Source organism: Agelaius phoeniceus, chromosome 30, assembly GCF_051311805.1.
Source record: "Agelaius phoeniceus isolate bAgePho1 chromosome 30, bAgePho1.hap1, whole genome shotgun sequence".
Lineage (NCBI taxonomy): Eukaryota > Metazoa > Chordata > Aves > Passeriformes > Icteridae > Agelaius > Agelaius phoeniceus.
This window is the reverse complement of record NC_135294.1, coordinates 4,480,380-4,507,794: the sequence shown is the minus strand read 5'-3', so window position 1 is coordinate 4,507,794 and position 27,415 is coordinate 4,480,380. Positions and strand designations below refer to the sequence as shown.

The following is a 27,415-nucleotide window of genomic DNA, read 5'->3' as shown; positions in this document are numbered from 1 at the left end:
CTCATTCTTCAGCAGAATGACTTTGTGTGGGTCAAAACACTGCATTTGAACACAAAGTCTGAGAGAAATCACAGTAGCTCTTGGCAGATTGGCATATCTTTAATATATTAAACAAAACATATCTGCTAGAAACATTCTATTCATATAAAAATGCAAAAAGACCCCTTTAAAGACATTTCTTTGGCATATTTCCCTCCCCTCCCCCCGGATATTGCAGGAAGCTCTGTTGATATGTCATTCGCTTGTAAACACACAAAGTGTAATTAAGAATACAAAGCTTTTTCTCTAATACTGTCACAATGCAGCAAGCAGTAGAACCACGGGGCATCAGCCAGGCTGGGGAGGCTGCAGGAAGGGTTTAAACTGTGTTAAATACCAGGGACAATGAAATATTTAAACATTTAACTGGGCAGAGAAGCCGAGGCAGGCAGGGAGTGGCAGGTTAAGCCCGGGGGTGCCCCAGCCCCGTGGGGTGAGTGGTTCCCAGGTGACACCAAGCCCCACTTAGTGCTTTTTTCCTCCCCTGGCTCGTGGCCCTGCCAGCCCCACAACCCCTCGGAGGTAGCTACGTCATTAAACTCATTTGCAGGCGGGGGAAACTGAGGCAGGGGAGGCTGGAAAGGGCAGGGGAGGCACCAGGCTACCATCTTCCTCCTCTGCTTTGCTGCAGCCTCTCTGCAGCCTGGCTGTTTTACCTGTGTGCTAGGAAAAAAGGGGGAATTTGTTTTCCAATGGGAACAATAAGTGCTTATCCAGGTTCCAGCCCTTTGACCGTCCGAGGAAGATCCCCAATTCCTTGGCATTGTTCTCTTGCATTCCCAGGAACGGTCCCTGCTCCCCAGAATGATCTCTGCCTTCCTAAGAGCAAACCTAGTTTTTTTCTGAGCTTGAAGCCTGGATTAAGGACACAGAGCTGCTCTGGGCCTCTCCCACATCTTGGTTCTTTGGTGCTTTGGCACAGAGAGTCAGTCCTGGCAGCAGCACAGGTCTGCCAGCCCACCCCACTGCATGGCTTGAGCCTCTGAGGGCCTGGGAGCATTTTCTGGCTGTGGTTTTAGTGTCTGGAGCCTTTTCAGGCCCTTATTTTAGTGTCTGGCATTAAAGCAGTGCAGACAATCACCTCACCTTGGAGCTGAGGCTCCTCTTACCTTGTGCTTGGCTTTGCAATATGGCTTTGGCACGGCGCAGCCCCCAGGGCTGGCACAGCAGGAACGTTCCAGAGGCAGCAGCTGCTCTCCAGAAGCAGTGTGCTCATCCTGGGGCTGTGCTGCCTGCACGTGAAGGGCACTTGGAGTGGTCCCTCGGCGGGAATATTGCAGTCGTGGCACCCGGGGCCGGGAGCGAGGCCCTGGCGTCACCTACGGCTCTGTCTATACATATATACATTCAATAATATAGCTTTGAAAAATAGACATTTCCTCTGTAGAATATAAAATAGCATTTAGGATCAATCTCAAGTGACATGCAGGAGTCATTAAAGCACGGCTGCAATTCCGGCACCGCTGCTGGAAAAGCTCGGAGCCTCCTCGGGGAGATGGGTGGGCCCGGGATCGTGCTGTGCCCCCCGGCTGTGCCGCCCATCCCTGCTCTAGTGCACGAGGAAAACGGGAAAACACGGCGGCCGTTGGTCCTTCCCCACCTTCACACGGTGGTTTCGCTCTTCCAGAGGCCGGTCTTCATGCCGGCCACGCTGTCGGCGCTGGCCAGGTTGATGTCGTACTTGCTGCCCTTGAGGCCGCCGTTGTGGCTGCCCACGTTGAGGGGGTAGGAGCGCCGCTTCGCCTCCCTCTCGCCACCGCCTGGCCGCAGGTTGTCCCGGCTGCCGCTCCTCCGGCGAGCCTCGGTGATGTCGGGCATCCTCCTCCCTCCATCGCTGCCCTCCGAGGGGCTGGGGAGCGCGTCCCCGTCCTGCGGCATCCCCATCCTGGCCGGGCTGGTCCTGCCGCTGGGGTAGCTCTCGGAGTGGCTGTTGTGGAGGCTGCCGCTCTCGCTGGACGGATGCTCCGAGGGGCCCCGCAGCATTTTCAAGCGGTGATGCTTCCCGTCCCGGCACGGCTTAGTTCTGCCGCGGTGGCTCCTGCGGCCGTGCAGGTTGCTGCTGTGCCTGACGGGCTTCCCGTCAGCAGCGTCGGGCTCCGGGCAGGGCGGCGGCCGCGATTCCGCCTGGCTCTGGGCCACCTGCAGGTTGGTGAGCTTGCAGCGGCCCCCGGCAGAGCCGGCGCTGCTGGGTGAGGAGGAGGAGGAGGCTCCGGAGCGAGCGGCCTCTGGCTCGCAGCCGATGAAGACCTGCGAGCCGTCCTCCGGCCCCAGCCCGGGGTGCACGTAGGCCTGCATGGGCAGCGCGTTCCGGTAGGACGGGCAGCAGGAGAACCAGGAGCTGAGCACGTCCCGGCGCCGCAGGCAGTGATGGATGAAGATGAAGAGCCCCAGCGCCACGGCGGTGACGCCGTAGAGGCAGCTGAAGACGATGCTCAGGTACCAGCGCTGCGACACGGCCATGGCGCCGAACGTCCACAGGGCCACGTACAGGGCGTGGGTGGCCACCAGAGCCCAGAACTGCACCCGCAGAGAGTAAACACCGTCCCCCTCGGGGCAGGGTGGCCCCGAGTTCAGCGTCACCGAGATGGAGCCAGAGTCTGTCAGGAGGTCACCGGTGGTCCCCAGTCGCGGCGGGGGCTCCAGCGGCTCCGGGATGTCTTTCTGGTGCGAGGGGCGGCACTGGAGGCTGAGCCCGGCACAGAGGAAATAAATCCAGGTGACGAGCAGGATGAAAGCCACGGGGACGTAGAAAGCGCCCAGGCTGGGCCGCCACACCAGCCAGCAGCTGTGTGGGAAGGAGAGGAGCTCTGAGGGGCCTGGAGCTGCTCGGCACCCCTGCCCTCATGGCAGGGCTCTGTGGAGCTCTGCCGGCTGCCTGGATGATTTTTTCCCAGTAACTCTCAGGAAAAAACTCACTGATCTTTTCCCAGACTTCTCCAGATTCCCAGTGCCACCAGTTCCCTGCCGCAGCAGAGGAAGGCGTGGGAGGGAGGGAGGAAGGGTCGAGCAGGGACACACTTACTAGGGGTTGTTGTCGTGGTAGTTTTGGATGTTGACAGCTGCTGTGATCCCACAGATGATGAGGGGGATCCCGCCGGCGATCAGGTAGAACCTGCAGGGAGGGGAAATGTCAGCGCACACCTGGAGAGCACGGCATGGGCTGGTCCAGGGGAGCAAGTCCCACCCCAGCCCCTTGAGCCTCTGAGGGCCTGATGGGGATGTTGAAGTTATTGATTAACGTATTTTGAAGTTTATGATGAACTTTCATTCCCAGAAGGAGGTGAGGCTTTCTGTTCCGGAGTGGATATAAATTGTTATTGGGATTAGGCTGATTAAGAAGGAAGTTTTGACTGTGTTTATGATTGTGCTGGGGGTATTTTTGAGGTTGTTGGATATTACAGGGAATAGGATGTGGGTGAGACAGTTGCTGGAGGTGCTGGGGCAGGGGGTTGGGGGGGTCTGTACCGCAGCATGGGTCTGGGGGCTGCCTGGGACGCGTCCCTGTCCGGCTGCTGTGGCGCCTTCCAGGTCAGCTCCTTGTAGAGCACTCGGGCTTTCACCGCCATCCAGAGCAGCGTGGAGAGGGACGAGTAGTGCAAGATGATGCCGACCTGCGGGAGGAGGCGGCGGTTGGGGCGGGGATGCCGCAGCCCCCGGTGCCCGGTGTCCCGCGGGACCCCGCGGGGCTGGCACTGCCCGGTACCCACGGCCTGGCACACGGCTCGGTAGCCGGTGAGGGTGATGCCTCCCGCGAAGACGGCGGCCGTCATGGCGATGTGGAAGCACAGGTTAAGCAGCATGTGCCAGCCCTTCCGCGGGATGAGGATGGTGCTGCAAGAGCAAGAGCACAGAGGGCACCTGTGAGCTCCTGCCCGGCCCCGAGAGAGCCACAAATGCTGCACCTGGGGCAGGCACCAACAGCCTGGAGGATGGACAGGTACATTTCTGCACACAGGCAAAGGAGCAGCACCCAGGGCCACTTGCTGGGCTCATTCCCTGAGAATGTGCTCCCTCACTGTCCTGAGAACCCCTGTCCTCAAGGGCCATGCCACTGCATGGCCATGCCCATATACCTTCTCCTGGCTTGGAGAGAAGCAGCTGGGAGCTGGGGCACCTGGGGAGCTGCTCCCACTGCCCACAGACACACCCAGCCCAGCCCAGCCCAGGCCAGCCCCCAGAGCAGCAGCACAGGCACCGGCCACTCCCTCACCCGTGGTGGACGATGTAGGTGATGATGGTGGTGAAGAGGCAGAGCAGCAGCACGGCTGTGCAGGTGTACATGGCCGGGTGCAGCACCTCCACAGCTCCTTGTGCCTCGCTGGGGAACCCACTGAGCTCCTGCACAGCACAGCACAGCCCGTCAGACCCCACAGCAGCAGCCCTGTGCCCCTGACCCCCTCCACCACCACCCTCCTGCTGGCGTCCCTGCTGCTCTCCCCACACCTACCATGAGCACGGCCACGTTGCTGAGGTGCCGGCAGTGCAGGGAGGTGACGTTGGGCTCACGGGCAGCCAGCTGGCACCCCTCAGCACTCCAGCCCCCCATGCCCCCCAGCACGTCGAAGTTCCAGTAGGCAGCCACGGGGTCCGTGCCCTCCCCGGGGTGTCGCAGGGACACAGCCACCGGCTCGGACAGGTTCCCCACTCCACAGCCATCTGCAGCCACAGAAAACCAGCTCAGCAGCACAAGTGACACCCCTCTACCTGCACCCCCAGAGGGCCTGAGCACAGGGGACATGCCACACATTGCCACCTCCCCATGAGGACCCCGGGGACGGCTCTGCACTGCGGGAGCACCAGCACAACGCCCCAGGGAGCCCCACGGGGCACCCCAAGCACCAGCACAACGCCCCAGGGTGCACCCCAAGCCCCCCACCATGCTGCCCTTACAGGTCCCAGCGTAGATGACCGGGGTGGCCACGCTGCGGCGTTTGCCATCGTCGGCCAGGCGGGAGGAGTTGCCGGTGCTGCAGAAGAGTTTCCCGTTACGGAACACCAGCAGCTGGAGCTTGCAGTCAGCCCCGGGCGTGGCTGGGGCGGGGCTGGCGAACAGGCTGGGCGGCAGCTGGATGGAGGCCAGGGCGATGCTGTTCTGCGGGGGCAGGCACTGGTGAGTGGGGCCCGACCCCAGGCCCCGACCCCAGCCACCGAGCCCAGCCCGACCCCAGCCCCTCAACCCCAGCCCCTCAACCCCAGCCCCCCGAGCCCGTTCCTTGATGTGGAAGCTGCTCAGGGAGATGTCTGTTTGGGGGTGGTTATGGAGTGATGATGACGGTTGATTATTGTTTTTGATACTAGGAAATATAGAGGAAGGCTAATTGAAAGTGTATTGATGACAAGTGATTTGGATTATGTAGGGATACATGATTTAATTATCTGACCAAAAAAAAAAAAAAAATTTGTCGAAAGTTTTGTTCCCGTACCTTGATGTGGAAGCTGCTCAAGGAGATGTTGGGGCGCCCCGTGGTGCAGCGCAGCCGGAGCTGCTGGTCAGGGCTGGGCTCTGCCCCCCGCTCAGCCTGGGGGGGCCGTCCTGGGGGGCTCGGGGTCCCATCCCACCGCTGGAACGCCACGCAGCTCAGCCCCACGTAGCTCTCGGGCTTCACCACGTACGCCTCGAAGGCGATGTTGCGAGAGTTCTGCCAGCACCACGGAGGGATCATCAGCCCTGGCATGGCCAGAGACCCCAGCCAGCCCTCCTCCCTGAATCCAGCCCCAGCCCGTGCTCCCCCTCACCACTGCCATGTGCTGGGAGTTGCTGCTCAGCGTGTGGGCCGCGATCCTCTCCAGGGAGCGCACGATGCTGGTGCAGGCCTTCTCCTCCTTCTGGGACATCCACAGGATGTGGTCGTCCACCAGCATGATGTTGCTGGCCATCTCCACGATCACGTCTGTCAGCTGGGGACAGCAAGCAGCTCTGCAAAGAGCTACCGCCGTCCCCCGAGGAAACACCCCAATTCATGCTTTTCTGCCCCAAAAACACCAGGCTGCACCGGGGCAGGCAGGGGACACCCGCAGTGCTCGTTACCTGCTTGATCTGGTCCACGTAGCCAATAAACTTCTCTATCATCTGGGCCACGTAGAGGACATCAACCATGTCTGAGAAGTTGGCTGCCTCGGCCGTGTAGACGCGGAGCTGGTGAGCCAGGGTCAGGGCGTTGGAGGCATTGATGGGCATCTGCAGGGTGGCACGGCCACGGTGAGTCACTGGCTGGGCTCCCTCCAGCCCAGCCGAGCCCCCCAGGCCCCCCACTCACCAGCACGAAGGTGTAGAGCACGCGGGTGATGTCGTTGGTGTAGAGGCAGTGGGAGTAGTCGCCGTCCTCCCAGCGGCCGGTGCGGTCGCAGCGCCGCCACGCCTGCTTCTCACCCACCGAGCCCGCGCCCGCCGGCCCCGCGGCGAACGGGTGCTGCAGGCAGGGCTGGAAGGCCGTGATCCCTGCCAGGGTGCGGGGCCACCTGCAGTGGCCACCACACAGTGAGCCCGGGGCAGCCCCGCCCCGCGCCTGCTGCCCCTGTGCTGCCCCTGTGCACCGCAGTGTTGTGGTGTGATGTGATAGCCTGTGTCAGTCATCCTGCTTCTTTGCCCAGGTGTGCCAATGCCCTCTCCCTTCCCCTCCCTTGCCCCCTTGCTGAGTGCTGTCCGTCAATCTTGGCATTCCAGAAAGGGCAGCGTGTGATTGGCAGAGTTCAAAAGATGCCCCTCAGCCCTGGGGACATTGGACCATCCAGATGTCATTTGTCCCCTGAGAGTTCCCCCCACCTAACCTGCTTGGTGAGATCCCTACCCCTTCCCTCCTGCTCTCCCTGGGGTTAAAAGACACAGCAACCACGCAGTTTTGTGCAAGGGAGGGGAAGGGAGAGGTTATTGGCACACCTGGGCAAAGAACCAGGATGACTGAAACAGGCTATGACATCACACCGCAACACCGCAGCCCCCTCAGCACCCCTGGGCTCCCCCAAAATCCCCCACCCTCCCCAGCCCCGAATCCCGCTCGGCTCCAGCAGTGCAGGGGGAAGCAGCGGGCAGTGGGGGGCACCGCTAATTTAAGCCACATTGAGTGTGCCAGTAATTTATATTCCGTAAGGGCCCCGCCGGGGTTACGGCGGGCGCCCGGAGCCTTTCGTCTCATGCCAGAGAAATTCCAACACCTCTGCTGCTGGAGCCAGGCTGCGCCGCCAGCACGGGAAGCCCTTCAAAAGCCGGTGCCGTTAATCGCTACCAGACGCGCGGTCACCTGCGGCCAGCGGGGGCCCCGCACGCACCACTCGCTCTCTGTGTGTCCCCTCCCTGCCGCGGCACCTGCGCCGCCCAGGTCCCCACCTGAAGTCCCCGCGGTTGTTGGTGACCCGCTCGGCAGGGCAGTAGGATGCAGAGGTCTCCAGCACCACGATCTCCACCTTCTTGCTGACGTTGCCCTGCGAGGTGGAGACGGCGCATTCCCACTCGCCGTTGGCGGAGACGTGGATGTTGGAGAGGATGAGCTCGCTGCGGGCACAGGAGAGGGGCTGGCACGGTGATCCCCCAAGCTTGGGGACAGGGGGACACAGGCCATGAAGCACCAAAGGTGCCCACACTCTGCAGCCCCCCCCCCAGCACTCGGTACCTGACGCCGGCTGGGGGCTGTGTACAAATCACAAATGGGATGGGGCTGCTGTGGAACGTGCCTTGAGCTGTTTGATTTTCCAGCATCAGCCTCATTCCATGGTTATGGCAATGGGAAGATGCCACCAACTCACATCCCAGGCAGCAGACCCAGAATTTAATGTTACAACTCACTTTAAAAGTGTTTTGACCAATCCCACAAAGCAAAAGCACATTGACAGTAGTTCTATCCAATCACTATAAGCACAGGTAGCTTTGGTTAAACAATGCTTGCTTATTTCAAATACAATACCTGCTTGTGAGCCTTCAAACACAACGCACAGAACTCCATTATTAAGCTTCAACCTTCCTAATATCTCTCTAGATAAAGTTTTCTGTAGTTTAGAGAGTTATTCTAGACAAGTGTTAATACTCAGATCATTGTTCTATTTGTCCTTGCTTTTCTACAGTTTAAATAATTTTTTTGCTGCCCAATCTCATGGCTGCTGCTCAGCTCTAATCACAGTTCTGCTGCCTCTGGGGCCTGCCTTTTGCAGCTTTCCCAAAACCCTCTGATTTTGTGGATTCCCACAGGTACCCACACCTGTGTGACTCCTGTGGCTGCAAGTGGTCATCTCCATTCCCACACCATCCCTATCTCAATCCCAATTCCCTCCCCGCTCCCACCCCAGCCCCTAACCCTAACCCTGACCTGGTGATGAAGGTGCAGTCATGGATGAGACTCTCCTCCACGATCACTCCCGTCTGCTCATCCTCCCGCACGGGCTGGCGGTTGTGGAACCAGCGGATCTGCGTGCTGTTATCCAGGTACGTGGCCGTGCACTGGAAGGGCAGCCGGTCGCCCTGGAACACCACCTGGCGCAGCGACGGGATCAGCTGGTGGGTGTGCAGCTCCGGGGCTCCCGCTGCGGGGGACACAGGTGAGCCCGCGCCGCCGCCGCCGCCGCCGCCCCCGCCCCGGCCCCGGCTCACCGCAGCGGAGCTGCCCGTCCCGAGCCCCTCGCAGCGCCACGCCGCGCAGCTGCCGGGGGAAGGCGCACGCCGTGCGCTCCGAGAGCTGCGCCGGCCGCTCCCGGGCCCAGCGCAGCACCCAGCGCAGGTTGCAGTCGCACGTCAGGTACTCGGTGGCAAAGTCCCTGCAAGGGGGTGGTGTCACTGCAGGGCCTGAGACCCTCGGCAGGGTGGCAAAGAAAGCGGATGGTGGCACTGCAGGGCTGGCAAAGCATGCAGGGGGATGCTGCATGCAGGCTGGCAAAGCAAGGGGATGGTGGCAAAGCAAGGGGATGGTGGCACTGCAGGGCCTGAGACCCTTGGCAAAGTCCCTGCAAGGGGATGGTGTTACTGAAGGGCCTGAGACCCTTGGCAGGGTGGCAAAGCAAGGGGATGGTGGCACTGCAGGGCTGGGGTAACCACCAGCCCTGAGACCTTCAGCAGGGTGGCAAAGTCCCTGCAAGGGATGGTGTCACTGCAGGGCTGGCAAAGCAAGAGGATGGTGGCACTGCAGGGCCTGAGACCCTTGGCAGGGTGGCAAAGAAAGCAGATGGTGGCACTGCAGGGCTGGCAAAGCAAGGGGATGGTGGCAAAGCAAGGGGACGGTGGCACTGTAGGGGTGGGGTAACACTAGCCCTGAGACCCTTGGCAGGGTGGCAAAGCAAGGGGATGATGTAACCGCCAGCCCTGAGACCCTTGGCAGGGTGGTACAGTGCCTTCAAGGGATGGTGGCACTGCAGGGCTGGCAAAGCAAGGGGATGGTGGAACTGCAGGGCCTGAGACCCTCGGCAGGGTGGCAAAGTCCCTGCAGGGCTGGCAAAGCAAGGGGATGGTGGCACTGCAGGGGTGGGGTAACCACCAGCCCTGAGACCTCTCGGCAGGGACCCCCCCTTCCCGTGTGCTGGAACCCCAGGGCACCAACTCACACGACTTTCAGGGAGGGGAGCTCATCAAAAACACCGGGCGGGAGGCTGGAGAAGATGTTTCCAGACATGTTCCTGTGGGACAGGAGAGAAAGATGGCATGGAGGTGGCCAGGGGGCTGCTGGGAGAGGGGACACCTGTGAGTGTGCCCACAGACCCCCTGGCTCTCAGGAGATGGGACAGGGCTGGCCAGGATGTCCCCAGGGAGCCACTTACAGTCGGAGGAGGTTGTGGAGGCCCTGGAAGACGCTGGCACTCAGGCACCCGATGCGGTTGTTGGAGAGGTCCCTGCGAGGAGAGTGGAGGGGCCATCAGGGCTGGGGATGCCCCACTGTCCCCGTTGTTGTCCCCAGGGCCAGCCCCGGAGGTCTGAGGGGCTGCACTGGCACTTACAGCCGCTTCAGCTCGGGGAGGCCGAGGAAGGCGCCTGGCTGCACCGTGCTGATCAGGTTGTTCTTCAGGTCCCTGCGGGGAGACAGGCACAGCTCTGGGGGTGTTTTGGGGGGCCCATCTCCAGGAGACACAGCTCCGAGGGCACAGGCACACCCATGCCACCCCTACCCCCATCCCCTCCATTGTTGGGGAAGATGGAACAGGAAAGCCTCATAAATGTGATTGTCCAGCAAAAGATTTTGAGAATATGGAAACTGTAAGTGAGATTGAAATGAAAGCAGCTTTGAGATCCCTCAGTTACTGAACAACTGGAAAACAATGGTGTGGCTGGCTGAAGGTGATCCCCTTTTGATGGAACAACACCCTCTGCTTGCAGACAGCTCCAAGGGTCAGAGCAGACCCTGCCAGCTTGGCAGAAGGGGCCCAAAGAGGAGTTTGTAGGGTTTAAAATGTAACACAGTATGGGAATGTAATGATTCTTATAGGCTGTTTGGAAATGCTGTAGGATTTGTATCTTGTACTGGATTGGTTAGCGAGAATCAGAATATTCAACACAGAAGAAGATTTATGGTATTGGAACAGCAACCTCACTCTCTTACCCTTTTTACTCTCTTACCCTTTTTACTCTCTTACCTTTTTTACTCCCTTACTCTCTCCCTCTCTCCCCCTCTCTTCTCTCAGTCCTGCTCTGAGCTGTGCCTGGCAGCTCCCAGCAGGGCCCTGCCCTTGGCCCTTTGCAATAAACCCCAAATTCCCCACCTGGCTGCAGAGATTTCTCCTCTCCATCCATCCCCACCATCCTACCCCCGATGCTCCTACACTCTATGGCCCCCCAGGTGCTGCCCACCCCCTGCAAGGGCCTTTGAGCAGTTTTCCATCCCATTTCTCTCTCATTATCTCTCCGAGGGAAGCAGGGCAGGGCCATGCGCTGCTCCGGGGGTGATGCCAGCCCCTGGGTGCCCGGCAGAGCATCGGGTGTCCCTGCACTGGCCCCGCATTGCTCCCGGAGCAGCCGCGTCCCGCCCGCTCATCTCCCGTGTGCGCGATAAGAGCACAGCCCCGACAGCTCGCTGGAGCAATTAGCCTGATTACAGGCGCACATCTAATCAGGGGCTCGCCTGGCACACGCTCTGCCGGCACAGTGGGCAGCTCTGGGCACCCCCTGGGACCCGCGGCAGCTTCTGCTGAGCGCCGGCGCTGTCCGGGAGAGGAAATGGGATCCATGTGGGCCCGTGTTTATTTACAGCAGCCTCTGCGGAGCTCCTCGCTGGGTCTCTGCTGCTCTGCCTGCAGCCCTGGGGATGCCCCGTGAGCCACAGCCCCACGGCGGGATGGGGAGGGGTGAGACCCCTCCAGCAGAGCCGGGCTGCGAGGGGGGAGGCGGAGACACCAAAGGGGCCCCTCGGCCAGAGGAGACGCAGCCGGGTCACCCCGGCCCTCTCGGCTGATGTAAGAGCCCTGCCCAGCACGGCCGCCGCTCCCGGACGGACAGACAGCCGTCCTGGGCAGACAGGTGCGCACAGGTGAGCGCTGGTGCTGAAGGAACAGCTCCGCTCACCTGCACGGCCACCTGCACCAACAGGAGTCCCCCTGCCGCAAACCCCTGTCCTGCAATTCCCCATCCTGCAAACCCCCATCCTGCAAATCCCCATCCCACAAACCCCCGTCCTGCAATTCCCCATCCCACAAACCCCTGTCCTGCAAATCCCCGTCCTGCAAAAATCCCCGTCCTGCAAACCCCCGTCCTGCAAACCCCGGTCCTGCAAATCCCCGTCCTGCAAAAATCCCCGTCCTGCAAAAATCCCCGTCCTGCAAACCCCCGTCCTGCAAACCCCGGTCCTGCAAATCCCCGTCCTGCAAAAATCCCCGTCCTGCAAAAATCCCGGTCCTGCAAATCCCCGTCCTGCAAATCCCCGTCCTGCAAACCCCGGTCCTGCAAATCCCCATCCTGCAATTCCCCATCCCACAAACCCCTGTCCTGCAAACCCCGTCCTGCAAACCCTGGTCCTGCAAATCCCCATCCTGCAAATCCCCGTCCTGCAAGTCCCCGTCCTGCAAACCCCCTGGCCCCCGTCCTGCTGGGTTTTCTAGGGATTCCCACCCCCAGAGCCCCCCCAGCACGACCTGCCAGCCCAAACACATCTCCAGTGCCAAACCTGCGGCCCCTGGCTCAGGTCTGGGGGGTCTGGGTGCTGCAGGACCCCCAGCCGGGGATGGGACCCGCCGGGGTCCGTGCTGGGCCCCAGGCTTTGCAGCCAGGCTGGCGCTCAGCCTTCCTCACTCCGGCACTTCCTCCCGCGGGCCGGGGCTGCTGCTGCTGCTGCTGCTGCTGATTTCCGATAAGGCTCCTCTTTTCCCTGCTCTGCGCCTTTGCCTTTGCATTTCCTGCGGTCCCGAGCCCCCTCCTCCTCTCCCTCAGCAGTGCCTCAGTGCCACGTTTGCAAGGGGACACCCCAACGCCACACGTGCAAGGGGCCCCCAATCACCACGAGGGCACAGAGACCCCGGCCCCAAAGCCCTGAACCATCCCCATTCACTGCCTGGGGTGAGCTCACAACTCCCTGTGCGCCCACTGCAGCCCAACACAGACAGACGGACGGACAGACAGAGCCCATCCTTGTCCCTGCTGTCACCCACCGAGCCCCCTCGCATCCCCCCAGGGCCGTTCCCAAGCGGGGCTCTGCTAATGAGCCGCCGCATACCGTCCCCGCTCAGACTCATTAATCTCATTAGGCGGCTACAAATCACCGCAGATGCCAAGCCGGGGGGAGGCGGTCGAGTGGGGGCACCCTGACATCCAGGGAATGGGGTTCTCCCCGCTCTGCTGGGACCCCAAAGCCCCCACGGTGGGTGCCAGGGTGGGCATGGGCCTTGCCAGCCCCAGGATGGGGGGGAGAGGGGCCCCGCAGCCCCCAGCACGGGCTCTCCATGGGGCACGGCCCCGAAGCGACCCCATGAGAGCAATTATGGCTCCTGTCGAGGGCAATCAGGCGCGGCGGGGCTGGGGGAGCGCTGCCCGCCTGCCCCGGGCCCCCTCTGACCCCGTGTGGGCAGGGGGTGACCTGGGGCAGCTGCTCTCCCAGGACATGGAGAGCTTTAGGGGGGTGCAGAGCCCTGCTCCTCCCTGGGGGTTTGCAGGATGGGAGTTTGTGGCAAGGGGACTCCTGTTGGTGCAGCTGAGACCCTCCAGGACATGGAGACCTTTAGGGGCACCCTGGGCTCTCAGGGGGTGCAGAGCCCTGCTCACCCCTGGGGCAGCTGAGACCCTCCAGGATCTCCATGGAGAGCTTTAGGGGGACCCTGGGCTCTCAGGGGGTGCAGAGCCCTGCTCACCCCTGGGGCAGCTGCTCTCCCAGCATAGGGAGACCTTCAGGGGCACTCCAGACTGCCAGGGGTGCAGAGCCCTGCTCCTCCCTGGGGCAGCTGAGACCCTCCAGGACATGGAGACCTTTAGGGGGGTGCAGAGCCCTGCTCCTCCCTGGGGCAGCTGAGACTTTTCAGGATATGGAGACCTTTAGGGGGACCCTGGGCTCTCAGGGGGTGCAGAGCCCTGCTCATCCCTGGGGCAGCTGAGACCCTCCAGGATCTCCATGGAGAGCTTTAGGGGGGTGCAGAGCCCTGCTCCTCCCTGGGGCAGCTGAGACCCTCCAGGATCTCCATGGAGAGCTTTAGGGGGGTGCAGAGCCCTGCTCCTCCCGGGGGCAGCTGAGACCCTCCAGGATCTCCATGGAGAGCTTTAGGGGGGTGCAGAGCCCTGCTCCTCCCTGGGGCAGCTGAGACCCTCCAGGATCTCCATGGAGAGCTTTAGGGGGGTGCAGAGCCCTGCTCCTCCCCAGCTGTTCCCCCCAAGCTGCTCCTTCCCGTGTCCCACGAGGGTGCAGTGACCCCACAGCCTGAGCCCTGCTGGGGAGGGCTCTGCTCTGTGGGATGGTGTCCCCAAGGTGGGTGCTCTTCACTCAGCCCCGTGGGGGTTTCCAGGGGAGCCCACAGAGCGCAGGAATGTGTGAGACCCTCTCAGTGCCACGGCGGGGAACAAAACGCCCTCAGTGCCGGTCCCCGCGCCTGCATACCTACAGATCAAACCCATATGGGGGCCATAAATCTCCCCTTCTCGCAGCTCCCTCCATAGAGATGCCTTTCATGCAGAGATAAGAAAGTTGACTTTGTTCAGGGGGACAATGTCTCTTTTCATACCCCGCCATGCCCGGGGGTGCCAGGGGCAAATTCTGCACTTGCGGGGCTGCTCCTGCTGCAGCACATCGGGGGCAGAACACGAGTGATGGTGCTCCCACCCACCCTGGAAGCCCAGCTGCACCCCAGTGCCCCCCACCCTCCTGCCCCAGCCCCACTCACAGCTTCTCCAGAGCCCGCAGCCCAAAGAAGGAGCCGTTCTCCAGCACTGTGATCTTGTTGTTGCTCAGCAGCCTGTGGGAAGAGCAGAGGGAGAGGGACAGAGCTGTCACCTCATCTGCCACAGCCCCCCAGCAGTGCCCAGGAGCTGGCAGGAATGAGGACAGACAGACAGACAGACACCCACAGCCCTGGTTGTGCCACTGTGGTGGTGGCCACAGAGGCGTCCCCTGCATGGCCAGGTGGGACCAGGGAATGCAGTGGCCACGTGGGGATGCAGGAGCCGTGCTGGGATGCTCTGTGTGCTCTTCACGCCATGGAGCACCCGGACTGACTGCCAAGGGATGCCCCTGCTGCCTCCTGGGCCATCACCTTGGAGCCAGGAGTTACTGGGGCAGGAGGTGACCCCCACCCCAGCACCAAGGGGGCACCCCAAGGACCTGCAGCTGCACCCCCCAGCTCCTGCTCCCCCAGGAGCCTCCCAGCAGTGAGATTTTACCCCAAAATAAACAGCTTTGCTGACCAAAGGGCCCCTTGCGGGCTGACGGCAATGGACGGAGGGCACCAGCACGCGGAGATTCAGCCAGGAGCTCATTAAAGCTCATTAGCCCAATTAGCAGAGCCAGACCCGGCCCTCGGGGACCAGCGGAACTCCCGTGCGGGCACCGGCGACGCCAGCGCCGGCAAAGCGACCCAGAGCCGGAGCGGGGGCAGGCGGCAGCCGGGCCGGGAGGGCATCCTGGAGGCCTGGCCGGGGGAGCCGCTGCAGAAAGGGCTCATTGAGGGCCGGCCCGGGGCTGTTTACACACGGGCGGGCCCGGCTGAATGGGCGCTGTGTGCTCCGCCGGCCCCTCCGGACGCGCTGCCCGCGGAGCCGCCGCGCTCGGCTGGGGCAGGACCGGGACCGGCACCGACCGGGACCCGCAGCCCCCGCAGGCCGGGCGGGAGGGAAGGGAAGGGAAGGGAAGGGTCGGGGTCTGGCAGCGCTGCCCCCGCATCCTGCGCTAATGAGGAGCCGCCACCGGGCACCGGCGCGTCCGCGGGGCCCGGAAACGTCCGGCGGCTCCAAATTGCTTCCACACGCCTCGGCCAGGGCCGTGCCTGGCCCTTCCTCCCCGCCGGGACCGCTCTCTGCCGGGGCTGGGCTCGCCCCAGGGCAGGGACAGCTCCCAGGGGTGTTCCCATCGCTGCTGGCGCAGCCCCTTTCGCCCGTGGCGCGCCCCAATTCCCCGCCACGGCATCGCTGGGGGGGATTTGCTCAAGGCCGAGCTGTCCCCGAGGGCTCCGAGAGGTTTTCATTCCAGCGGCAGGAGGTTTCACAACCGAGGGTACGGGCGTGGGGGCAGAACCGGAGCCGCAGCCCTCGGCCGAGCCCGGGGAGGCTCACTCAGACCCCCGGGACCATCTGCACCTCTGCCACAACACCACAGCTCCGTCTTTAAAGAGATTTCCAGCAGGATCGGCTGCCCCTGGCATCTGGAGCCCGACCCGGGGCTGCAGCCGCGGCCGTGGTGGCAGAACCGGAGCCGCAGCCCTCAGCCGAGCCCCGGGGAGGCTCGTTCAGACCCCCGGGACCATCTGCCCCTCCTGCTTTTCAGGATTTCCAGCAGGATTTGCAGCCCCTGGCATCTGCAGCCCGGCCCGGGGCTGCAGCCGCGGCCGTGGGGGCAGAACCGGAGCCGCAGCCCTCAACTGAGCCCAGGGAGGCTCACTCAGACCCCCGGGACCATCTGCACCTCTGCCACAACACCACAAGTCCCTCCTTTAAAGATTTCCAGCAGGATCCAGGCTGCTACTGGCATCTGCAGCCCGACCCGGGGCTGCAAAGTCACCCCCGGAGCCCCCCCAGAAAAAGTCCGGGACCCCTGCCCTGCTCAGGGCACCCTGAGCTGCAGGTGCTGCCCAGGAACAGAGATCCTTGACTGAAAGAAGGCTTTGGCATAAAAAGGCTGTGCTGACAGTGATGGTTTGCCCAAAATTCCCCCCCCCCCAGTAAAATTTTTCCTCTTTTCTTCCCTGTCCCACAGCAGCCATCTGGGTCGCACTCCCCAGTCACAACCCACATCCTCCAACGCGGGTTTGTTTTGTTTTCTCTAGTTTCATGGAGATTATGTTCCAAATTGTTTTCTGTTTGGGTTTTTTAGGGATTTTTTTTTTTTCCCCAGGAAGTTCTCATCAGGCTCCACAGCACTTTCCATTCCCACATGTCCACAGGCAGCAGAGCTGTGTGTGGGTCCTTGGCACTGTCCCCTTACAGGATATTAACTGAGAACCTCCAAAAATTAACTGAGAACCCCCCAAAATTACCTGAGAATCCCCAATTATTAACTGAGAACCTCCAAATGTTAACTGAGAACCTCCAAAAATTAACTGGGAACCTCCAAATATTAACTGAGATCCCCCAAATATTAACTGAGAACCTCCAAAAATTACCTGAGAACCCCCCAAAATTACCTGAGAACCCCCAGTTATTAACTGAGAACCTCCAAATATTAACTGAGAACCCCCAAATATTAACTGAGAACCCCCAAAACACAACGGGGTCGCTGTGCCCACGAGGCCGCCCTGAGCCAGCCCAAGGGGGTCATGGGCCAGCAGCTGTGGGGACAGACCCAGAGCCCCCCACTGCATTTCAAGCCCTGAGAGCTGCCCTGGGAGGAGGGAAGGGGCTGCAGGGCTCTAAGCCAGCCAGGCTCACCGAGCCCGAGCTGCTGTGAGATCCAGGCAGGGCTTGCAGTGGTTCCCCACATGCCCAGAGGGGACCTGGTGCCTTCCCACCCCACCCACCATGGCCCGGCAGGCCATGGAGACAGAGCCGTGGCCTTTGGGGCTGGTGCTCATCTCCCAGCTCGCGCTGGGACCCCTCAGCTCAGCAGGAGCAGCCCCCGGGCAGTCCTGGAGGGAGGGCTGGGGATCCCTCTCACCCCCAGATCCCTCTCACCTCCAGAGCCCTCCCTTCTCCTTCGGGAACGGCTCCTTCGCCCTTCCCGGTGCCCGGGGACCGTCCTGAGGGGGCTCCAATAATCGGCGAATTGAGCGGCGGCTGGAAAAGCCCCTCTGGACAATGCGGGGATTAAGGGCTGGAGCACGGAGTCAAACGGAAACGACGGCGGGGGGAGCCCCAAGGAGCATCGAGCCCCGAGGAGCATCGAGCCCCGAGGAGCATCGAGCCCCGAGGAGCATCCTCCCATCCCGGGGATGCAGGCTGGAACGCACCTGCAACATGAATAAATGCAAAAGACAGAAACTCTTGAGGAGATGGTTTAATGGTGAGCATGGCAGTGCTGGAGTAATGGCTGGACTCAATGATCTTAGAGGTCTTTTCCAACCTAAATGGTTCTACAATTCTATACAAAAAGGATCCCGACTTCCTGAGTTTTAACGTGGCTCTAATGCTCCCCTATCCTGCAGCATCCCGTGGGGGCTTGGAGCCCTCGAGGCTGCCGGCAGAGAGATCCAGATCCCTTCTTCTTCTTCTTCTCCTCCTCCTCTTTTTTCATCTCAAAAAGAGGAGCCAAAAATGAAAAAAAAAACAAAAAAAAACCAACAAAAAAACCCCAAGATTGTTTTTTCAAGCGTGCTGGAATCCACTTGGATAAATAACAGCTCCAGAAACTGGGCTGCTGAAACAATAAACTTCCTCTGGACCCAACCAAAAAAGGACTCGGGGACGCGGCCGGTGGCTCCCCGGGCCGGGCAGGGGGGGCGGCGGCGATGCTGGGGGGCCGCGCTGGGGGCGGGGACCCGGCCCGGCCCCGCTCTCCGAGCCCGGTAATTCAAAGCAGATGCCGGGAGCGGCAGATACGGCGCGGGCTGCGCCCCGAGCACGGCTCTGCTGCTCTGCTGCTCTGCTCCGGGGATTTCGGCAAGGGAAAAGAGGGGCCCCGGGGCCGCTGAGAGCTGCTGGAGGCTCCGGCAATGAGAAAGGCGCTGGGGAAGGCAGAAGCACAGGGAGGGACCCCACGGAATCCCAGGGGGACTCTGCAGCGTCCCAGAGGGGCCCTCAACATCCCGGGGGGAGCACACATTGCAGCAAGGAGCCCACAGCCCCCAGAGGGGACCCCAGAGCATCCCAGAGGGGCCCTCAACATCCCGGGGGGAACACATAGTCCAGCAAGGAGCCCACAGCCCCCAGGAAAGAGCCCTGCATCTCAGGGAGGACCCCACAGCCCCCAGAGGGGACCCCACAGCATCCCAGAAGGAACCTTATACCCCAGAGGGGCCCTCAACATCCCGGGGGGAACCCACATTCCAGCAAGGAGCCCACAGAGGGAACCTTGCATCCCCAGAGCATCCCAAAGGAGACCCCACATCTTCCAACCCGCTGGGGCTGGAGAAGCCCAGCCCTGGGGGATCCCCCCCTCCCTGCTTTGTTTGGGTGCTTCCCCTCCCTGTGCCGTGCCCGGGCGTTTCCTCCAGCCTCACGTCACTCCGGGCTATTTCGGATGGTGACAATTATTGTTCCAAGCCTCGGCTTTTGTTAGCACAGGAAAAAGAAGCCCCGGAGAGAGGGCGAAGCCTCCCGAGCCAGCCTGGGCTGAGATGCTCAGGGCAGCACCACGACCTGCAGCCCCTGCAAAACCCAAACCTGATGGAGCTGCAGCCCAAGAAACAACAAATAAAAAGCTGAAGAAGGCTTGAGAAAGAAACCATCTGCAGGGCCCAGGATGGAGCAGCCTTGGAGCAGGGAGTTCAAGTAGAACTGGAAATTGGTCATAAGTCAAAGCCCTCTATTCCCTGCAGACAATCTGTAATTTCAGTGCAATCAAGCTGTGCACATAAATGAGGCCTGTGCTGGGATTCCACATCTGGAAGAGGTTTGGGCTCCCGCCCGTGTGACAGCGGGGCTGGCCCAGCCTCCCCAGCCCTCGTTAGGGATGTGGCGCTTTTTCCATGGGGCGATTAGCACTGGGTCAGCTGGGGGGGATTAAATCTCCTTAATCCCTGTCTGCAGCACCCCTGCACCTCCCAGCCACGCTGGAGGGACGGCCCCAGAGGTGCCAAATCCCCCTGTCCTCGCTGGAGCAGGATGTGGGGCTGCCAACACAGCCAGGTGACAGAGCGGGGTGACAAAGCACCGAGGCTGGCACCCCTCCTTCCTTCCTTCCTTCCTCCCTCCCTGCAGGGAGCTGGGCACAGGAATAACCTGGATATAAAATGGGGTGGGTATTGGAAAGCACACACAGAGAAACCTCTGCTGGGGCTGTAGGGGATGTGTGAGCATCACCCCCTCCCCAGAGGCACAGCCCTCCCTGCACACCCTGCGAGGGGATGAGGGGAGAGGAGCCACAGCTCTGCTCGGCAGGCACTGCCCCCCAGCCATCCCTGGGACACCGGGGCCATGCTGAGGTCCCTGGGCCCACAGGCATCCCCCACGCCCTGTCCTTGGTGCCCCAGCCCTGCCCTGCCCCTCCAGGGTGTGTTTGGGGGGGTAAAGAGCCAACAGCTGCTGCAGCACAGGCTGATAATTAAAGATAAATAAAGAGAGAGTGTGGGAAAAGCCAAATGAGAGGTGGGAGCAGGGACCCACAGGGTGCCAGACCTCCTGCAGCCACCCAAGCCTCTCTGTCTGTCTGTCTGTCTGTCCACAGCATGGACAGCTGGACCTGGGCAGGGCCTGTGTCCCTCCCGCCTGGCGGCTGCGGGGAAGAGCCTCCCCCGTGCTGAGCACTCCTGGCTCCAGGCTGGGCCGGATGAGAGCTGGAACACGGCTCTGCTTTGAAGTGTCACTGCCCCAAACACATTTCCTGCAGCAGGGGCAACAGCACTGCTGAGAGCCCTGGGGACAGAGGGGACCTGGAACCCTGGGGGACAGAGGGGACCAGAGCACCCTGGGGGACAGAGAGAACCTGGAACCCTGGGGGACAGAGGGGACCTGGAACCCTGGGCACAGAGGGGACCTGGAACCCTGGGGGACAAAGGGGACCTGGAACCCTGGGGGACAAAGGGGACCTGGAACCCTGGGCACAGAGGGGACCTGGAACCCTGGGGAACAGAGAGAACCTGGAACCCTGGGGGACAAAGGGGACCTGGAACCCTGGGGGACAAAGGGGACCTGGAACCCTGGGCAGAGAGGGGACCAGAGCACCCTGGGGACAGAGGGGACCTGGAACCCTGGGCACAGAGGGGACCTGGCACAGACAGGACCTGGCACCCTGGGGCACACGTAGGAGCCCTGCTCACACCCAGCTCATCCACAGAATTCAAGATTTTTGTCACTGCCCCAAACACATTTCCTGCAGCAGGGGCAACAGCACTGCTGAGAACCCTGGGGGACAGAGGGGACCTGAGCACCCTGGGGACAGACAGGACCTGGCACCCTGGGGCACACGTAGGAGCCCTGCTCACACCCAGCTCATCCACAGAATTCAAGATTTGGCTGTCCCCAGCAGGGTGTCCCCAAGGCACGTGCAGCCCTTGCCACATGCCTGGGCCCCTCCGCTCCCTGCCCGCACCCCAGTGGCTCCAGGAGACGCTCCCAAAGTCGGAGCCTCTGGTTTTGATTGTTCCATCTGGAAAGGGTTTGGAATAAATCATGTTTACTGCACGAGAGCAGAGCCAGGGTCACCGCATATTTGTAGGTTTCTGCCTACGCCTGTAGGTTTCATGTCACGTTTTAGTGGGATCGTGTAATGCCCTAATGCTTCTGCACGGTCATCCCAGCCCCTCCAAGGGAGCCAGCACAGCTCAGCACAACCCCCTGCCCCGCTGGGAACAGCTGGGCAGGCACTGGAGCAGGCCTGGGATGTGGCATGGGATGAGTTCCCCAAATGCAAACTGACAAAGGGCTGAGAACGTCCCCCACGAGTGTTTGTGAGGGGCTGACACACAAGGAAGGGCCCTAAGAGGAAAGATGTGAAGAGGAAAGCTCACAATGGGATGGAGAGCCCAGCTGTCACCTGCCTGAGGCCCCCCAGTGTCCCCCACCACAGGAAGCCCAAGACACCCATCAGTGCTGCTGTTCTGGGACAATTGATGCTTTTAGTGTGGCCCTTGCACTCAGGCCCTGCTCGTGGCACCATCTGTAGCACTGGTGCCTTCACAGCCACACTCCAATGGGGACAGTGGTGCCACTGGGGTCACTTTCACTGCCACCATCACCCCAAAGCAGCGAGCAGCACCCAAGAAACCAGAGCAATGGCAACACAGCCCATGGGTTTGGGCATGTGAGAGCAGACGGGACGAGGCAGCCCCCAGACCCAACTCTGCAGCGTCCCACCCACCCCAGCCCCAGCCAGGAGCTGAGAACCCCCAAAAATCAACTGAGAATCCCCCAGACCCAACTCTGCAGCGTCCCACCCACCCCAGCCCCAGCCAGGAGCTGAGAACCCCCAAAAATCAACTGAGAACCCCCAAAACACAGTGGGGTCGCACAGCCACCCTGACGGGCTCTGGGGGAAAAGCCACGCTCCCCCCAGCTGCAGAGCTGCCAGCCCAGCCTCCAATCCAGATTTTAATTCAAACATCTCCTCTGGAGTTATAAATAAACCCTGCAGCGAGCAGCACACGGCTGCCAGCTCCAGCCGAACCCCAAGCCCCGGCACGGAGAGGAGCCTTTAGGGATCGAGCGGCAGCGTTAGAACCTCTGCACCAAGCCCAAAGCCATTAACCGCTCCTGACGGCCTCGCAGTAAATGTTTCCAGGGACTTTCAAACAAAAACATGTTCCCCAGCACGCAGAACGCTGCGGAGGGAGAAGGAGCCCGTTTCCTGCGTTTCCAGCTCAGCAGCCCAGAGCCGCGACACCGCTTTATCGCGATTTAAACCATGCCACGCAGCACCGAGCGACCCTCCCGCGGCTGCAGAGTCGCTCACCGACAGGAAAAAGGAATTTCACTGCGCTCCGCACCCCGCGGGGCTCCCCGGTTCCTGAATCCCTCCCGCAGCATCTGCCGAGCACGGGGCGATGCGGGAGCTCCCGCACGGAGAGGGCTCAGCGCCAGCCACGCGTGGGCTCCCGTCCGGCTCAGGGTGGCCCGGGGCAGCGGGGAGATACCCGAGGGAGATACCCGAGGGAGATGCCAGGGGGTGATGCCCGAGGGAGATGCCAGGGGGTGATGCCGGGGGCCGGGGGGAGATGCCAGGGGGAGATGCCGGGGCCAGGGGGGGATGCCGGGGCCAGGGGGGGATGCCCAGCCGCTGCCGCTCGCGGTACTCACAGCGTGACGGTGCCCTCGGGCAGCAGGCGCGGCTCGGGCGGTGCGGGGAGCCCCCCTCCGCTGCAGACCACCCTCCTCCGGGGCGCTCCGGGGCCGCCGCCCGCCTTGGCCCGCTCGGCCGCGCACTTACAGCCCAGGCTGAGCGCGGGGCAGCTCCGAGCAGCGGCTCCGGGGCCGCTCAGCGCCGCCGCCAGCAGCACCAACGCCGCCGCCCGCCGCATGGCCCCGGCCCCGGGCCACGGCTCCGGGCTCCGGCTCCGCGCTCGCCGCCGCCGCCGCCGCCCCGCTCCCCGGGGCGGCTCCGGCGGCGCCGCCTCCCCCGCTCGCTCTCCGCGCTCCGCCGCCGGCCCTGGCGCCTCCCCCGGCCCGCCCCGGCCCGCCCCGGCCCCGCCGAGGGCAGCGGCTCGGCCCCCCCGACGGCACCGGGGGAGAAGCGCACGGAGCAGGAGCCCCGTGGGGTCCCGCAGGACCGGGAGCGACGGTGCCCCGGTCCCACGGCAGCCCCGGAGCGCTCCGGGTGCTCCCAGCCCGGGGCTGAGCTGAGCCCGGCGTGGGTCAGAGCCCAGGGGTTCCTGCGGCCACCCTGCGGTGCCTCGCTGCGACATCCCCGCTGTGACACAGGGCACCGTGTCGAGGGAACAGCTGGGCAGGCCCTGGAGCAGGCCTGGGATGTGGCGTGGGATGAGTTCCCCGAATGCAACCTGGCAAAGGGCTGAACGTCCCCGTGAGTGTTTGTGAGGGGCTGACACACAAGGAAGGGCCCTAAGAGGAAAGACGTGAAGAGCAAAGCTCACAATGGGATGGAGAGCCCAGCTGTCACCTGCCTGAGGCCCCCCAGTGTCCCCCACCCAGGAGCTCTTTTTGGGAGTTTTTTGGGAGTTCTGCGGTGTCCCAGTACCTGTGGTTCAAGCTCTCACAGTTCACTCCGTGCTCACGCTGCCCTGTCCCCTCCCAGCTCTGCAGTTACACCCGTCCCCCTCGGCTTCCCTGTTTGCTTCGCTGCTTTTCTCACTAAGTTCAATATTTTTCTTCCCGTTCCCCCCTCCCACGTCCCCTCAGCCTGACTCCAGCCCTCTCGGCCGCCCCGGGGCTCGGCTTCTCCGAGGCCACGGCTCGCTGCAGCGCCCAATCAAAAGGGATCAAAAGGCGGCAATGAAGTCTGCAGGACCCCGTGCCAGGGAGCGGAGGAAAAGGGTCATGGAAGGACGACGAGACGACGCTGGGAATGCGGTTTCTCTCCAGGACCAACAGTTCCTGGAGGGGAAAAGAAATTTACTCCTCTCTCCAAATAAATAGGACCCGGCGTGGCCGTGGGCGCCGGGGAGCAGAAAACTGCTCAGCTCACACCAGACCTGCTCAGCTCACACCAGAGCTGCTCAATTCACACCCAGAGAGATGCTCAGCTCACACCAGAGCACTGCTCAGCTCACACCCAGAACTGCTGAGCTCACACCCATAGAGATGCTCAGCTCACACCAGTCCTGCTCAGCTCACACCCATAGAGCTGCTCAGCTCACACCCAGACTTGCTCAGCTCACACCCAGAGATGCTCAGCTCACACCCAGAGGTGCTCAGCTCACACCGGACCTGTTCAGCTCACACCCAGAGGTGCTGAGCTCACACTCAAAACTGCTCAGCTCACACCCAGAGGTGCTGAGCTCACACCCAAAACTGCTCAGCTCACACCCAGAGAGGTGCTCAGCTCACACCCATAGAGATGCTCAGCTCCCAGCCCAGGCTGCTCCCGTGTGTGCTCCCGGCCCTGGCACCCAGGCAGGGACAAGGACTGTGGCCCAAGGGCTCTTCCATGGCCAGTCCCACCCCTACAGACCTCCCACCTTGGCACCAGGGATCAGCTGTGGAGAGCAGCATCATCCTGCTGGTGAGAGAGACAATGAGGTGTCCCACGTATTTCCGTTGGGTTTTTTTTTTTTCCTTTTTTTTCTTCCCGTTTTTTTCCACTGAGCAGAATTTTCCCTGCCTGGGGAATGACGCTGCCCCAGGAGTGAGCCCTGGCACAGGACACCCCTGGCTCAAGGAGAAGGGTCCCAGGGACAGGGTGGGATTGTCCTGGGCTTGTCCTGTGCAGCACCAACGATCCTGGTGGGTCCCTTCCAACTCAAAACCTTCTTTGATTCTGTGCTGCTCCCAGATCCTGCAGCTGAAGCTGGAAGAGCAACAGGAAGCTGCTGGTGTCCAGCATCCGCTCTGAGACCCTGCGAGCACCAGCCCAGCAGGGAGCTCTCCCAAACCTCCCTTCCAGCACTGCCCAGAGCAGGAGTGGCTTTGCCTCCCTCTCATGGGGAGCACAAGGCTCCAGGCTGGAGCCTGCTGCTCCCCCTGGGCATTCCCACAAGGGAGAGGAGTCTCTCAAAACACACTCATCACAGGGACACCCCAAAACTCCTCAGGGCACCGGGCTCAGCCACCTCCTTTCGCTGCATGAACCCCAAATGAGGAAAATCTGCGTCTCCAGGAGCTCCAGTCCCAGCACTGGAGTTGCATCCATGACACTCTGAAGCAATCACACTGCTGTGCCTGCCCTTCAGAATTTCAGCCTCTAAACTCCCTCCAAGAACAGTAAGAATCTTGTCCAAGCTGCAACGTGTGGAATACCCTGCCCCAGCCCTGCTGGAGGAGAGGAGCTCAAGCAACACTTTCCACATGCTTTGAGCCTGAGAGTTCAGGTTCTTTCAAGTGCTTCCAAGCCCCTCTCCCTGCTTTTCCAGCCCCGACCCCTCCTGATGCTTCCAGCCCAGGAGACAAGGCAGGGTTTGAAACTCCATCTCCACGGTGCTGGATGCCAAATCCCTGCGTCCCTCCCTCCCACTCGAAGGTAAAAAACCCCCTTAACTGCAGGCACAGGGAAAGACAACAAGCACGAGACTCTCTCAGTTCCTTTCACTGGGATCCAATAAAAACCTTGGCAGTGGCCGTCCTTCCTGCCGGAAAGGCGATATCCCAGAAATAAACACGCTTCCCACTTTGAAGGGCTGCAGGGGGATCCGAGCTGCTCTGGCTGTCCCAGCTCCCACCAGGAGCAGCAAGGAGCTGATCCCCAGCTCCCCATCTCTGCTGTTTGAGCCCTGGGGCTTTCCCGAGGGTGAGGATGACTCATTTCCCAGGAGCTGAAGAAGGAGCAGCAGCAAATCGCCCTGTCCAGCACCATCAACGGGTTTATTCTCCCTACAATCAGCCAGATCTGCCCATGGGCGTGCTCCAAGCAGTTTTTCCCAGAAATAAACATGCTTCCCATTTTGAAGGGCTGCAGGGGGATGGATCCGAGCTGCCCTGGCTGTCCCAGCTCCCACCTGGGCAGCACCAGGAGCAGCAGGGAGCGGATCCCCAGCTCCCCATCTCTGCTGTTTGGGCCCTGGTGCTTCCCCGAGGGTGAGGATGACTCATTTCCCAGGAGGAGCAGCAAATCGCCCTGTCCAGCACCATCCACGGGTTTATTCTCCCTACAATCAGCCAGATCTGCCCATGGCCGTGCTCCAAGCCCCCAGGAGGTTTTCCACCCCAGAGCATGGGAAGTGCTGAGGCTCTGGGGGATCAGCCTGGTCCATCCCCACCCAAGGGCCATGTGGGCACGAAGGTGACCTCAGGGGACGGCTGGGCATCCTGGGGCCTCCCAGCATCGCCGGCCCCTGGAAATCACGAGTGCGGTGGGGTCCTGCAAGGCAAACCCAGCCGGGGCCGGCTCGGGGAGCCCGAGCTGGACGCAAACCCAGCCGGGGGCGGGGGCCGAGGTTCATCCCGAGGCCGAGGATTCTTTCAGGGCTCTTTCAGGGCTCTTTCATCCGCTGGCTGCACTCCAGTGACCAGCAGCTCCCATCTGCCGGGTGAGTGGGTGGTCTGAGCCCTGTGCCCCCGACAGGTGCCCGGTGCCACCGAGGCCGCATCCCCGCTCCCGCCCGTCCCGGGAGGTGCCCCGGGGCAGCGCCCTCTGCTCCGGCCTCGGGGAGGAGGCTCAGGGCCGTGGGGAGCGGGGCAAACCTTCCGTGCACAACGAGGAAAATCAGCTGCAGGCTGTGCGGGTGGGAGAAGCAGCTGCGAGGGAAGGAGCGGGAGCTCTCGCAGATCCCCGCTCCTCTCCAGAGCTTTGCCACAGCCCAGCTCGGGCTGGCCCCGGGCTATCCCAGCCTGTCCTGTCCCAGGCTGTCCCCGGGCTGTCCCCTGGTGTCCCCAGGCTGTCCCCCGGGCTATCCCCAGGCTGTCCCCCGGGCTATCCCCAGCCTGTCCTGTCCCCAGGCTGTCCCCAGGCTGTCCTGACCCCGGGCTGTCCCCGGGATATCCCCAGGCTGTCCCCCAGACTGTCCCCAGGCTGTCCCCTGGTGTCCCCAGGCTATGCCCAGCCTGTCCTGTCCCCGGGCTGTCCCCTGGTGTCCTCGGGCTGTCCCCAGGCTATCCCCAACCTGTCGTGTCCCCTGGTGTCCCCAGCCTGTCCCCCAGGCTATCCCCGGGCTGTCCCCAAGCTGTCCCCTGGTGTCCCCAGGCTGTTCCCCAGCCTGTCCTGTCCCCGGGCTGTCCCCTGGTATCCCCAGCCTGTCCCCCAGGCTGTCCCCGGGCTGTCCCCGATGGCCACGTGGAGCAGCCCAGACAGAGCCCAGAGAGGGGTCCTGGAGAGGCCCCAGACGCGCTGCTCTGCCCCAGCCCCGCGCAGGGAGCCCCCCCAAGCCCCCTGAGGGTCTCTGCACCTGAGCAAGGTGGGCACAGGGCGATTTTGGGGCTCGGACCCCGTGCCCGGGCGGGCAGCGCCACCCAGGGGCTCCTGCGGGGACAGCTCGCGACACACGACAGAGCCACAGCCGCTTTTGGACCATCCTGATCAAAACCCGCTTCACTTTCTCTGCCAGCTCCATCTCAGCTGCCTTTCAGCCACCCTCCTGTCCCCGCCCCAGGCTGGGGGAGCAGCTCCAAGGGCAGCTCAGGGCATTTATTCACCACGCCGGGACA

The 27,415-nt window shown here is 62.2% G+C and overlaps 1 protein-coding gene across 1 annotated transcript; it reads right to left on the bottom strand.

The window, feature by feature from the left end:
- Positions 1 to 59: 59 nt before the first annotated feature.
- Positions 60 to 22,766, bottom strand: ADGRA2 (adhesion G protein-coupled receptor A2). Its single transcript, XM_054650689.2, has 19 exons — positions 22,460 to 22,766; positions 14,305 to 14,376; positions 9,952 to 10,023; positions 9,775 to 9,846; positions 9,562 to 9,633; positions 8,618 to 8,781; positions 8,337 to 8,550; positions 7,364 to 7,528; positions 6,297 to 6,498; positions 6,068 to 6,217; positions 5,776 to 5,937; positions 5,463 to 5,678; positions 4,930 to 5,131; positions 4,487 to 4,695; positions 4,250 to 4,377; positions 3,747 to 3,870; positions 3,505 to 3,650; positions 3,062 to 3,151; positions 60 to 2,824 (listed from the first exon to the last, which is right to left on the bottom strand). Exons 1-19 carry the CDS (start codon positions 22,678 to 22,680, stop codon positions 1,642 to 1,644), a joined length of 3,864 nt encoding a protein of 1,287 aa, XP_054506664.2. The 5' UTR covers positions 22,681 to 22,766; the 3' UTR covers positions 60 to 1,641.
- Between the last annotated feature and the right edge of the window lie 4,649 nt (positions 22,767 to 27,415).

Bases quoted from the DNA above. Each gene is read 5' to 3' on its own strand.
- ADGRA2 (XM_054650689.2), bottom strand. From the start codon at position 22,680: ATGCGGCGGGCGGCGGCGTTGGTGCTGCTGGCGGCGGCGCTGAGCGGC. The intron at 8,551-8,617 runs GTGAGCCGGGGC...TGTCCCCCGCAG, and splicing joins GGACGGGCAGCTCCGCTGCG to CGGGAGCCCCGGAGCTGCAC. The intron at 7,529-8,336 runs GTCAGGGTTAGG...CTGTGCCCGCAG, and splicing joins GACTGCACCTTCATCACCAG to CGAGCTCATCCTCTCCAACA.